The sequence below is a fragment of the Equus caballus genome, chromosome 13 (genome assembly GCF_041296265.1).
Source record: "Equus caballus isolate H_3958 breed thoroughbred chromosome 13, TB-T2T, whole genome shotgun sequence".
Taxonomy (NCBI): domain Eukaryota; kingdom Metazoa; phylum Chordata; class Mammalia; order Perissodactyla; family Equidae; genus Equus; species Equus caballus.
In genome coordinates, this window is record NC_091696.1 from 28,106,387 (window position 1) to 28,120,422 (window position 14,036).

The 14,036-nt window shown below is 39.6% G+C and overlaps 1 protein-coding gene across 12 annotated transcripts in view; it reads right to left on the bottom strand.

The window, feature by feature from the left end:
• Window positions 1-14,036, bottom strand: part of LOC100062082 (S-adenosyl-L-methionine-dependent tRNA 4-demethylwyosine synthase TYW1) — a 214,316-nt gene that overhangs the window by 199,492 nt on the left and 788 nt on the right. For 4 of the 12 annotated variants that reach the window (XR_011424631.1, XM_005598712.4, XM_023655522.2 and 1 more), the window contains exons 2-6: window positions 13,547-13,674; window positions 12,780-12,917; window positions 5,571-5,672; window positions 3,801-3,995; window positions 1,697-1,984 (exon numbers count right to left, since the gene is read on the bottom strand). Coding sequence is in view for 10 of the 12 variants with exons in the window: in XM_005598712.4 (XP_005598769.3) it covers window positions 1,697-1,984; window positions 3,801-3,995; window positions 5,571-5,672; window positions 12,780-12,917; window positions 13,547-13,674 (851 nt within the window). In the remaining 2 variants the exon portion in view is untranslated. Of the gene's footprint in view, window positions 1-1,696; window positions 1,985-3,800; window positions 3,996-5,570; window positions 5,673-12,779; window positions 12,969-13,546; window positions 13,675-14,036 lie in introns of all 12 variants that reach the window. The other 8 variants (XR_011424630.1, XM_014729938.3, XM_023655521.2 and 5 more) reach the window with 3 other exon arrangements.

The window sequence follows — 14,036 nt, forward strand, 5'->3', positions numbered from 1 at the left end:
GGGGAAGGGGAGTAAAGAGTGACTGCTTAGTGGGTAAGGGGTTTTCTCTTGAGGCAATGAAAAGGTATTGGAACTTGATAGAGGCAGTGATTGCACAAAACTGTGAGTGTGCTAAATACCACCGGATTGCATACTCTAAAATGGTTAATTTTATGTTATATGAATTTTACCTCAATTAAGAAAAGGTTTAAAAACACGTTAAGAGCCAAGTGGAGGGAAGATAAGGGAATGTAAGCGAAAAGACTGGCTACAAAAGAGAAGAGAAAAATTAAACTAGCTGAAAAATAGAACAAAGTAAAGATTTATTTTTTGTTTGCCTTTTTGGGTTTGTTTAAACACAGGTGATTCCAGATCACGTTTATATATGTGTGGGAATAATCTAGTAGAGAGGGAAAGATTAACAATGCAGGAGAGAGGCAATAAACAAAGGAAAAAAAGTCCCTGATTCCAGAGCATGCAGATCCAGAGAGTGGTCTTTTGACCTGAAAATGAGAGAAGACACTTGGTCTTCTGTGACAGAAAAGACGAAAATATGTAGATAGGGTGAGGGGACTAACACAGCTCTCCTCTGAGAGCTGGAGGAAGGGGTAGGGAGAAAAAGAATATGAAATATCATCTTGGAGAGTGAGAAAGGGAACTTAGGAGAGAATGCTGGCGATTGTTGGGTAGGTCTGAGGGCATACAGGCTCAAGCCAGTGGCCATGAATCTGTGGTCAAGCAGCAAGCAGCAGGCAAGGGGGAAGGCAGATAGCAGGTTTCACCCTGGTTAGGGATTTAGCTAATTGGATTAGAAAGGAAGTGAAAGGCAGGGCAACTGAATATGTTTATAAAAGAATGAGTATAAAATCTAAACTGGGTAAGGACAGAAGAGAAGTAAGCAGTTTTCTCTATCCAATGAAAAAGGTATGGGATCTAAAGAATTTGAAAGTAGGAGCACCAGAAAGAGGTCAGAATTTGGGTCAAAGGAACATGAAATTTCAGAGGTGATCATGGAAGTGAGAGGCCAAGGTCAGTGAAGAAAATGGTTGCTGGAGGTGTAAAGGCCAGGAGACTGGCAGGCCAGGGTGCTGGATAAGTCATCTACACAGATGACTCAGCCACAAAGAGTAATGACAGGAACAAAGGTAGACACACAATGAGTGAGCAGGCAAAGCTGTTTCTAAATGACTCAAGTGACCAGGTGGCCAAAAGAACAACTATGAAGACGGCAGAGATGATGTGGCCTGATGACACGAGTTTCAAAGGAACTGGGGTATCTGAAGAAGGAACAAAGAGACATGTTTGGAATGTGAGAGATGAAAGACATGAATCCAGGATGACTTGCGGCCTTCGAGTTTGAGTGATCATGGAGTCATTAAAGAAGGTAGGTCACGAGGAATAAGTGGTTTGGGGATAAAAAGATAGGAGTTCAGCCTAGGACATATTTAACTTCTCGGGGCCTCTGTTTCCTAACTTGCAACTGGTAGAAATCTACATGACTCTAGCAATGCAAGGATTCAAGAAGAGATATAGAAAAGCATCCAGCACAACATGGCTTAACTCCTAAGACCACCCTCTCTCTAAAACACCACTACACGAGTTTCAGATCTTCCTTCTAACCAGAAGCCAATGAAAGAGTTTCTCATGGCAGAGGTAAGGCTCAGCATCTCCAAACACAGGAAGAGAGCAACGAGACATGGACACATAGGCTTCATACCTCAGTGTCTCTCTGATGCAATCCATCTTGGGCGGGAGATCCTGGCTCCATTTCCTCTGAGCCATGCTGACTAGATTTGCATCTGCCTTTCTTGCAGTTGCCACCACAGGACTTTTTCTCTCCCTTAGAAAGCGCCCGTAGCCTCGAGATGAACTTGGTCTTCCAAGCTCTAAAGTCACCTTCAATGCTGCCATGTTTGCTTTTAACCACATTGCAGTCGCCCTCCCCTCGAGTCATCACACGGTGAGCACCAAGCATCCAGAGCCACTTATCAACATTCTTGCCAATCTACAAGAAAAAGAGATAGGTGAGTTAAAAACACAATCCTCTAAATCAGAGGTTTATAGACTGCTCTGCAAAAGCCCAAAGTTCCTCTGGGGCCCCAGTCGCAGGCTGAGGCTGAGGAAGAGAGAGCTGCTCAGCACTAAGGATTTTGAGCCTTGACCCAGAAGGGCTGCAGTTTACATATATTCCGATTTTTGGTACAAGACTTTTTTTAAGTAAAGGGACAGACAAACCCTTTTATTAAACTAAGGATTAATACCTAAAAAAGAATTTGAAAACTACTATTCTAAATCGTAGTCAGAATAAAACAACTCATTAGCAAAATAATTTGTTCCAAGATGTAACAAAGCCTACGGTGCCAAAGCCCAGCTAAAACAAAGCCCATCTGGCAAGACTGGTGATTTCATAAAGTCGGAAATTAATCTTACTGCAAGATGACACGATGAAGCTGAGGAACAGGGGTTATCAAGAATCACAGTTAAGAGTTCAAAAACAGGCTTCCTCAGTGGCAAGACATTAAACAAAATATTTACATATCTGAATTTTACCATTTCTTATCTAATTCCTTTGAAAATATGGGGGAAAATATACATCTTGATACAACAACTGAATGAAAACCAGTTTAAAGAAAGATCTCCACTTTGACCTGTGCTCACATTCTACCAAAGACCGGTGAGCCAGGCTAGGCCTATAACTGGGGAGAAGGACACACACAAAAGTTCTGGTAACTTTCCAGAACCACTAAGAAATGGAGAGGCTCTGTATTTTTACTTTTTAAAGTATAGAGAACTAAATGCAAAAGAAAAGGAGCCAAGTTAACTTCATTAAAAAAAAAGTTCCAGGAAAACAAAACAATGTTTTACTACATAAAGGGCAGTGAATGTTTTTCCTCTACTTCCCTTTAGAAGTTAATGATTAAAAGACAATGAGTTCAGGGGCTGGCCCGTGGCCGAGTGGTTAAGTTCGCGAGCTCTGCTGCAGGCGGCCCAGTGTTTCGTTGGTTCGAATCCTGGGCACAGACATGGCACTGCTCATCAAACCACACTGAGGCAGCGTCCCACATGCTACAACCAGAAGGACCCACAACGAAGAATATACAACTATGTACTGGGGGGCTTTGGGGAGAAAAAGGAAAAAATAAAATCTTTAAAAAAAAAAAGTAAAAAAAGACAATGAGTTCAACTGTATTAGAGTTAGCTTGGGCAGTAAAGGCTGTTCAAGAACAGAAGGGGCAGTTGACAAAGTCCAAAGAATAAGTGATTTTCCACCCATAAGGTCCTGCTTAGGGACAGGAGGCTGGACTTGATGGCCATAAGTGAAGGCCGCTAAGATGCTAGACAATAGGAGGCATATTCATTCACTTGACTCAATAAAAATTTACTGAAAGCCTACTAAACAGGAAGCTTCGATATATACATGTAGCAATTCCCAGCTATAAAGAACAACACACTAAGTTTATTATTAAATACCAAAGTTTGTGGATTATTATGCACATATATGTGTATGTGTGTGTGAATATTTTCCTAATTAAAAGAGAATTTAAGGGCCAGCCCTGTGGTCAAGTTGTTAAGTTTGTGCGCTCTGCTTCAGCGGCCCAGGGTTTCGCCAGTTCGGATCCTGGGCACGGACATGGCACTGCTCATCAAGCCATGCTGAGGTGGCATCCCACATGCCACAACTAGAAGGACTCACAACTAAAAATATATAACTATGTACTGGGGGGCTTTGGGAACAAAAAAGAAAAAAAATTTTTTTAAATCTAAAAAAGAAAAAAGAGAATTTAGCCCTATAATTCAACATATACCTACCTTGTACCTACCTTGTTGAAGTGGCTTGCATAGGCAGAATTTCCCAGGCCAAACACCGCGTATCTCATACCCTTCAGGTAAGTTTGGCCAAATCGAAAATCGATGGATGCTTCCTCCAACCATTTGCAGAACCACTCTGCACTTTCAGTTGGTCGACCATCAGTATATGTAGCAACCAGGAAGGCGCAAACACTTTTACTAGTAACCTAACCAAGAAAGTAATTACCTCAGAAGAATATTCAATATATAAGTTATCTCAATGAAGAAAGTCCTATTTTAAAATGCCAACATTCATATCACAACTAATCTCTAAGGACAAAAGGTGCTTTCAGAAACACTACTCATTTTCGAAAGTGAAGAAAACACAGCACCGACACCCTGCACACGGGAGAACACCCAGTGCCTTGTTCCTGCCAATATACCTCCTGCTGCCCTTCACCACAGACTCCACTCTATTTCTCAGACTATAAATTCCTATCATCTCCACTATGTCATACTGAAAACAAAATCCAAATCAGTCAGGAAAAATACAGAAAGATCTCTAAAAAATTACTTGAAAAATTAAAACAATAAAACTTTTTAAATGTAAAGTAACTTAACACTTAGCACCATCATCTATACAAAGGAAAAAATACATCTTTAGCCCTGCCACAGTATTTCATCTGTTTGAACATATCTTAACAGTTCCAAGTCATGAGGTAAGTTATAAGTAATCCTTTACTAATAATTAAATACCAAAGCTAATAATTTTTCACAAAAAATTTAGGGCATATTCTAGCTCATTCATGTGCACTCCAATGTTTTCTTAGGGGAGAAAGAAATGGAGAGAGTCACAGCTAGAAGTTTATCCACTAAGAAGGGGCTGGCAAACTACAGCCCATAGGCCCAATCCAGCTTGCTGCCTATTTCTGTAAATAAAGTTTTACTGGAACACGGCCACACTCATTTGTTACACATTGTCTATGGCTCTTTCGTGCCTCAAAGGCAGAACTGAGTAGCTGCACAGCCCACAAAGCTGAAGATATTTACTATCTGGCCCTTTATAGGAAAAGTTTGTCGAGCCATGCTCTAAGTGCTTCTCCAACTTCAGCTGCTTCAGAATCACCTGGAGCACTTGTCAAAATACAGTCCTATGTCCGGACTTTGATGCAGCAGGGCTGGGCTAGAACCTGAGAATCCGCATTTCTGATAAGTTCCGAGATGTTGGTACTGCTGGTTCAAGGAACAAGCTTTGAGAACCACTGTTGTAAGGCAAACTTCCCTAACTGGCTATGACTAGAGGAGGGGGAGCAGTTTTTAGGTGAAGAAATTAAACCTTCATAGACATTAAGTAACACATGGAGGTCACATAGCTATTAAGAGATTTCTCTAACTCCAAAACTCATACTCCTTCTGCTACCCAAGTGGCTCCGGACCTTTCGGTAGGCTTACACATGGTTCATATGCTCAGCACACTGCCATCAATAACAACCATCTCTTGATTAGGAGATTCATAGCAGGAAGGAGGAGGGAACTTCAAACCACCCAATCTTTCCCACTCTTACCCCTACCCCAGGAGAGCCTAACACTCCAGAGGGACAGGACTCACACCACTTTAGACACCTCTTTACACATCAGTGTACCATACAGTCAACACCTCTGATTGACAGTGAAAACTCAACCAACGGAAATCTCTTAGTATGAAAATTAAATTTATTCTGAAGATTCTATTTATCCCAGAACATAAGAGATCAATTAAATCTGAGAGTTTTTATTGAAGAAAAAATAAGATAACTACCAACCTCTTCTACTAGATGATCATCTGGATCATATTCTTTCAGATTAATAATTGCCACAGGCAGACCTAGGCAGGTAACTGCTTCAGCAAGAATTGTTGCAAATCCCTAATAGGAAAAAAAAAATAAAGCATTCAGTAAGCTAAGTAAAGCATCATCTTCATTTACCCCATTAGCAAGGGAATGAGGCATTTATCATGAAAAACTTTTCTGGTGACCAACATTTATCATCATAAACACAAATACTATTCTCACTTCTACCATTTTCTCAAGCATATTTATAGAGATCAGTCATTCAATGGTGGTGTTCTCACTCTCTAAGTACACATATGGGACTAAATCTAAATTGGCTTTTTGACATTCCAGCTGCTTTGTCCCATTAAAACAAACACACAGATGTACAAAAAGAAATACTGAAGAGTGAATGGGAAATATGAGAAATGTTCACACATTTCTGGAAGACAGAAAGCAAATAGGAGCAGGGTGACTGATAAATGAAAGCCTTATGAGAGAGTTCATATGTTTGACAGAACCCCAGAGAGGCTCTGGGCTCAGAGTCAGCCACTGTAGCAGAAATGGGAGGGAACCGCAGGGCAGAGAAGAGTCAACGAGCAGACAATTTGTACATGGGACAGGTGCTCACAGAGCCTAGGCAACATTTACCTTTTACCCCTAGCCAAAACACCTGCCAGCTCTTTTCCAAACAAGATGAACCAAATGTTTGCGGTAAACTAAAATTTTTCGCCAGATGTTGGCACCCCAGGAAAACGCCTTCCTCTTTTTTGCTTAGTAGTCTAACACTTGGCTCCCTATCTGCCAAGACTAACGCTACACCTGCCAAGCGTCTATTCCTTTACTGGTCATCTACCATGCCAGTCTCAGTTCTGGACAACATTATACAACATTGAACAAGACACACGTAGTTCCTGCCCTCAAGGAACTTATGTTCTAACGGACAGAGAGTAAATAAATACAGACATGAGAAAAGACACAGGATATCAGATGGTGATTAGAGCTATAAAGGAAAATAAATCAGGATAAGGGGTCAGAACACAATATTGGAGGTACAAGGAGAGTTGTTATTTTACATAGGGAGGATCAGGGCAAACATGTATAATAAAAAATAAATATTTGATCTTTGACCCCGGTTCCTAGCACAAAGCTTAAAACTCTTAGAACTTACTATCTTTGGGATATAATTGAGATGACTCATTGAGGGGGGAGGCAGCTCCACGTAACTTGAGAATTGGGGTGGGTCACAGGAAAATCAACCCTGCGATTAGAGGGTAAAAACCTTCAGCACCCTTTCTCCCTGTGGTGAGGAGGGAGGGGCTGGAGACTGAGTTCAATCAAATATGGCTGATGATTTAATCAATCATGCCTATGTAATGGAAGCTCCATAAAACCCCTAAATGATAGGGGTTAGTGAACACACTGATATGCTGAGGAGGCAGAATGCCCAGATACAGCATGGAAGCTCTGTGCCACTCCTCCCCGCCAAAAGCCCTGCCCTATGCACGTCTTCCATTTGTCTGCTTCTGGCTTGTAGCCTTTATAATAAACCAGTAAAGGTAAGCAAAGCAACTTCCTGAGTTCTGTGAGTCATCCTAGTGAAGTACTGAACCTAAGAAGGGGATTGTGAGAACCCTCAAATTTACAGTTGGCCAGTCAGAGGTATGGGTGGCCCCTGGGACTTGAGACTGGTGTCTGAAGTGGGGACAGTCTTGTAGACTGAGCCCTCAAACCTGTGGAGTCCGAGGAGAACCCTGGGGTGTCAGTGTCAGAGCTGGTGAATTGGTGTGGAAAAACAACAAACATTCAATGTCAGAAAACACTTCAGCAGGTCTCCAAGATGAAGATTCAGGCCAAACTTGAAGGAAATGAGAGAGCAAGCCATGAGGCTATCCCAAGCAGAGGGAACATGTAAGTAAAAAGGCCCAAAGGAGGGAGCCAACTTGGCAAGGAGGTTAATAAGATTGGAGAAGTGGGGACAAAGGACATGAGATAAGAGAGAGGATGGAGAATCAGATGTGAGGGTTCCTTGGCAACTATGAGGACTCTGGCATTTACGCTTATGAATGAAGGAGTCACTGCCGGGTTTTAAGCTGAGGGGAACAAGATTTCACCTAGGTTTTCAGAGCCACTGTGGTGGCTGAGTTGAAAGTATACTGAAGTCAGGGGAGGAGCTGAGCAGTACTGAATGAAGGAGACCAACAGGGAATTGACTGCAGTAATCTAGACAAAATATGAGGGTGGTCTGGACCAGGGCAGTAGCAGTGAGGGTGGTGAGAAGTGACTGGAACCTGGGTCTATTTTGAAAGCAAAACAAACAGGATTTGCTGACAGATTGGATGTGGGTTGTAAGAGAAAAGTCAAAGTATTTTTGAACTAGGCAAGTGGAAGGATGAAGCTGCCATTTACTGAAGTGGTAAAGATTATAAGTGGAAGAGGTTTAGGCAATTTTCTAATTGGGAGTTCAGTTTTGAGCATATTAATTATGAGATGCCTACTGGACATTCACATGAAGATCTAAGATAGGCAACTGGATATGAGAGTCTGGAGTTGAGAGAAATAGTTCATATTAGAAACATAAATTTAGATGTCATCATCTAATACTGGGTTAGCAAACCAAGACCCGCAGGCCAAATCCAGCCCTCTCTTTGCTTTTGTTAAGTAAAGGTTACTGGAACAAAGTCATGCCCGTTTATTTACATATTGTCTATGGCTGCTTCCACTCTACATCAGCAGAGTTGAGTATTGCAACAAAGACCATATGGCTTGCAAAACCAAAAAGCCTAAAAAATATATATAAAACGAAATATCTGGCCCTTTCCAGAGAAAGTTTGTCAAATTCTACCTAGCAGATAGAATTTAAAGCTCTAGACAATAAGATCCCTTAGAGAATAAAATGAGCCCAGATAAAGACATGGTCTCAAGGACTGTGCCCTGGAACATTCCTACCTTTAGAGGTCAAGGAGAAGAGAATCAGCAAATGAGAGTAAGGAAGAGCAGCCTCAGCAAAGTAAGAGGAGACTACCTAGAGAACGGTCACTCAAAAGTTCAGTGAAGAAAGTACTTCAAGAAGAAAGGAGTGGTCATGCAGCTAACGGGTCAAGTAAAATGAAGACAGAGAATTAATTAGCAAGATGGAAGCCAATGGGAGCACATCTGGGCATGCAAGCCCTCTAAAACCAGAAGTAGAGAAACTGGAGATAGCAAACACAGAGAACACTTTCAGGGAGTTTCACTATAAAAAAAAAATTGGGGTGTGTCAACACAAAATAACCAAGAACCATTCTACAGATAAAAGAGAGAAAGTGACCTTTACTTGAGCCAGGGTGAGGATTACAACCAGGGAAGGCAATTTCCACAAAGGAAGAAAGCAATCTGGAGAAGCATGGTTTTCAGTACAGTCTTAGAGCTTTTTAGAACAAAGAACATACATTAAACACGCCCAGGATACACATTCATCAAAGTTTCAAAGAAGTATTCAGTTGCAAATTAGCAGGTAAACATGACCCTGATGTCCAGGAAAGGGACCTTATCTTCAGGAGTACTAATACAGGCATGCATTACTGATACTGGCCTCTGTATCTTAAGAGAACGCATTCTTTACTTTAATGTGACAGCAGACGTACAATGTATGTTTGTTGGGCCATGAGACAGGCTTCTTCAGTTCAAGCTGAATCAGTTGTGAACCAGAATAGCTACTCCATCTACCTCAACATGTGAAAATCTCTTGTTAGGTGGTAGTGAGAGGGGGATGTGGGACCAAAAACTCACAGAGCATGCCTGACCCACCTTGCACAGAGCATCCAGTGAGAATTACAGTGAGACAAAACAAGTCTGTTCACACAGTCACAGAGAAAATCCACACCACCTATCCCATCATTCTGTCCTAACTATAAACAGAAAACCATGGATCACCAAGAACATGATGAGAACAAGCAGCAGGAAAGAGAAACACTAGCAGCAGAAAAACTGAGAAAGCAGATAAATCAGGGAACAGAAAAAGGAATTCATGAAGACCGATTCTCAAATTATGAACAAGATGCTATAAAAATTGAACAAAATGGCATTTTTGCAATTAAAAACATAAGAGCCAAAATAAGACATTCAAAAAACGGTTTGGAATTGAAATCCAAGAACATAAGAATGGAAAATAAAAGTTGTAAAAAGAATGAAAGAAAAGATCTGAGACATAGAAGACCATCCAAAAAGCCCAACATTCAACTAACAGGAGTCCCAGAAAGAACAGAAAATGAAGGGAAAAAAATTTAGCCTAGAAATATTAGCAGAACTAGTGCACACAAATCTTCAAAACAAAGATTCCAAGTGTCCAGCACAATGGTTGGAAAAAGATTCAACTTAGACACCATCACGCTTAGTTTCCAAACATAAAGAACAAAGAAATGATTCAAAAAGCTTCCAGAAAGAAAAAAACCAAGTCATCTACAAAAGTATGCAAGGACAAGCCTTCCCATCAGCAACACTACCTCCTAGAAGATAATAAAGCGATTCGTTCAAAGGTGTAAGGAAAAATACTTGAACCTAGTCTTCTATAGCCAAATATAAATCAATCAAATGTGAAAGCAGAATAAAAAAATTCAAGCAACAAAAGCAAAAACAAGTGGGACTGTATCATACTAAAAAGCTTCTATACAGCAAAGAAAATCATCAACAAAATGAAAAGGCAACCTACTGAATGGCAGAAAATATTTGCAAATCATATATCTGATAAGGAATTAATAGCCAAAATTTATAAAGAACTCATATAAGTCAACAGCAAAAAATAAATAAGCCACTTAAAAAACAGGCACAAGATCTGAAGAGACATTTTTCCAAAGAAGACATACAGATGGTCAACAGGTACAGGAACAGACGCTCTACATCTCTAATCATCAGGGAAATGCAAACCAAAACCACAATGAGATATCACCTCACATCTGTTAAAATGGCTCTCATCAAAAAGAAATAAGTGTTTGCAAGAATGTGAAGAAAAGGGAACCCTTGCACACTGTTGGGGGGAATGCAAATTGGTGTAGCCAGTGTGGAAAACAGTTGAAGGTTCCTCAAAAAATTAAAAATAGAACTACCATATGATCCAGCAACTCCACTTCTGAGTACATATCTGAAGAAAATAAAAACACTAACTTGAAAAGATATCTGCACCTCCATGTTCACTGCAGCATTATTCACAACAGCCCAGACATAGAAGCAACCTAAGTGTCCACTGAAGAGTGAACAGATAAAGAAGATGTGTATATATTTTATATATATATATATATAAAATACACATACACACACGCGCATGCGCACAATGGAATATTATTCAGCCATAAAAAAGGAAAGAAATCTTGCCATTTTCAACAACATGGATGGACCTTAAGCACCTTATGCTAAGTGAAATAAGTTGGACAAAGACAAATACCCACTTATATGTGGAATCTAAAAACAACAAAAAACCCAAGCTCACAGATACAGAGAACAGATTGGGGGGAGGACAGAGGGTGAGCAAAATGGGTGAAGGGGGTCAAAAGGTACAAACTTTCAGTTAAAAAATAAATAAGTTATGCAGATGTAACGTACAGCATGGTGATGACAGTTAACAATACTGTAGTGCATACTTGAAAGTCCCTAGGAGAGTAACTCTTAAATGTTCTCATTATAAGAAAAAAAATTATTTTTGTAACTATGTAAGGCGGCACATATTAACTAGACTTACTATGGTGACCATTTCACGATGTATACAAAAAAAAAAGAAAGAAATTCCAATGGCATAGCTTTAAGAAGGCAGGCCATCTAACTCATCAACTGTGATGTGGGCAACAATGTTAAGTCACTGAGATTTGAGAAATGTTTGCGTTAACTGACTAATAAAAGGAATCAATAACTTTTATGTAATCTTGATAAATCTAGAAACACAGCATAAGCAAGTTAAAGAAATAACCATCAGAGAAACTAAAAATAGAAATAGTTAAAAGTTCTCTGGAGAGTACTTTTCATCATGAACCTTCCATACACCTGGATTTGTTGCATACACCTGTATTAATTTGATCTTTTAAAAATTTTAAAAACACCATAAAGAGGGCCGGCCTGGTGGCACAGCAGTTAAGTGCGCACGTTCCACTTCGGCAGCCCGGGGTTCGCCAGTTCAGATCCCAGGTGCGGACATGGCACCGCTTGGCACGCCATGCTGTGGCAGGCGTCCCACATATAAAGCAGAGGAAGATGGGCATGGATGTTAGCTCACGGCAATCTTACTCAGCGAAAAGAGGAGGATTGGCAGCAGTTAGCTCAGGGCTAATCTTCCTCAAAAAAAAAAGAATATATGTAAAAGATTTAAAAAAAACATACCACAAAGAGCCTCTGAATTACTCTTATGAGTAACATAAAAGGACTTTGTTTTGGCTGCTTAGGTGCCTTTTCTGCCTTTCTTCTGGTTTCCCACCTCTGCTGCTTAAGGTTGAACTTAATAAGAAGTGACTTTCAAACTATGATGTGGCACAAAGAACCTGCACTGAAGTACCAAAAACCTAAAAAGTACTATTCTACAAAATATCCCCAAGGGGGCAGTAGAACCCTGTTTAGTGCTCTACAAAAATAATGGAGTTTGATTTTTTTAATTCATTTTCATGTTAGCCTTAGAATTCCTTCCTAGAAAGCACTACATAGATGTGACCTTCCTAACAAAGAAGCAAGCAGCATCTAGATACAATTAAAGAATGGAAAGCATCTTTCAGCTAAATATCTGTGGAGTATATTTGCTTTAAACAGTATTCAATGTCTACTGTCAACACTTTTAACACTGTTAAAAATCAAAATGTTTCCTTAAATAGCTGTGTGAAGTTTTGAAAGTCAGGGCCCATACTGGACACTAGTGCTGCCATTCTCTTTTCACTGTCCCCTACCCCTAACCCCAGAGGCGTCAATAATAGACTGAGAACTCTCTCCATTCTGCTAAAGCAAGAAGCAAGCTTCAGAACGAAGAGCCCTCACGACAGGGACCATCAGATACCACCAAGTAGGTGGAATTGGGCACAAGAGATAAAACCCACCCACCATCCCAGAAAGGAAAAATGTATGATGGAAAAGGGAAAAAAAGAAGACTAAAGAAGATCAGAAGACCAATTCAGTTCACTACTAAAGGATGCTCCTAGGGATTTTCTGAAAACATCAGGAAACCCAAGAAAAAGCATCATATAAAGTTCCTACCTTTGCTGTACCAGTCTGGGAACCATAGAAAATCTTCACTCCAGACACAAAGACTTCCTTCTCTTGAAGAGAGATATAACCATTTGTCACCAAATCCCGAGTCGCTTTTGAAAGAGATTTCTCCTGTGAGGTCTTGTCCTTGAGGATAGACGATTGCACAAAATCCATCAAATTTGAATCTTTTCCCAGCTTTGGGAGAGATGAAACTTAGCAAAGTCACTGACCCATTTTATTATTCTCTTAATCTCTCTGGTTGTTCTCCTCAAACATTAACCCCTTGGTATATATAATTAGGTCTTTTAAAGGCAGAACCCACATTTCTTAAGACTATAATGATTCTCATTCCCTCCAGGATAAAACTATACATACTTTCACCCATAATATGTCTTAGCGGAATAACAGAAGGAACCTATTTTCTGATTCTTAATTAGTGGAAAGAAAAGAGACGACTACTACGACTTAAAGGTGCTAAACAGATTTTTTTAATGAAAGTTTAATTTTTCATTACAAATCTTCCTCTATCTTAAGAATGAGACACAGCCCATCAAAGAAACGGTAAATAACTTAGTTGATAATAACTTATTCTCTAAAAACTGAGAAGAAATTTTTTTAGGCATTACAAAAAACTTTAGAGAAAAAACACGAGTGACTTAAAAGTTCTTTTTAGCTTTTCTGTATTTTCCTGAAACTCTCAGAAAATCTGTACTATGAATTCTCTATAAAATCTGATGTCTAAACACTCTCCTATAAAAAATAACTCCACTTACCTGCTTCCTGATGACAATCTGGAAACAAATCCAAAGGCTGATGCCAAAGGCAAAGCCCCAATATATGTAAAACCTGTGTATCCACAATGATATTAAAGGTGAGAAGTCCCATGTATCCAAAGAAGGATCTAAATTTAAAATGATACATAAACGTAACTTAAAGCTACATATACAAAGACATCCATCTCTATTTTAAGAATTTTTTTTAAAAAACCTTCATATTCAACAACTGGGAGAAAAAGTCTATCAATAATCAACTAATAAAAATAATACACTATGCAGTAACGTGATAAAACTATCATAATGACTATGCTAACTGAAAAATAAAAAAGAACATAAAATTGTAACTTCATTTCGATATAGCATTTGGAAGGTAGAGAGGGGAATAAAGTCAAAACACTTTATATGGAATTAGGAGTTAATTTTGCTCTGTTATGCTTGCTCCATAAGAAAAGCTTTAAAAAGTACTTAAAAGTATTCCCTTTTTTCT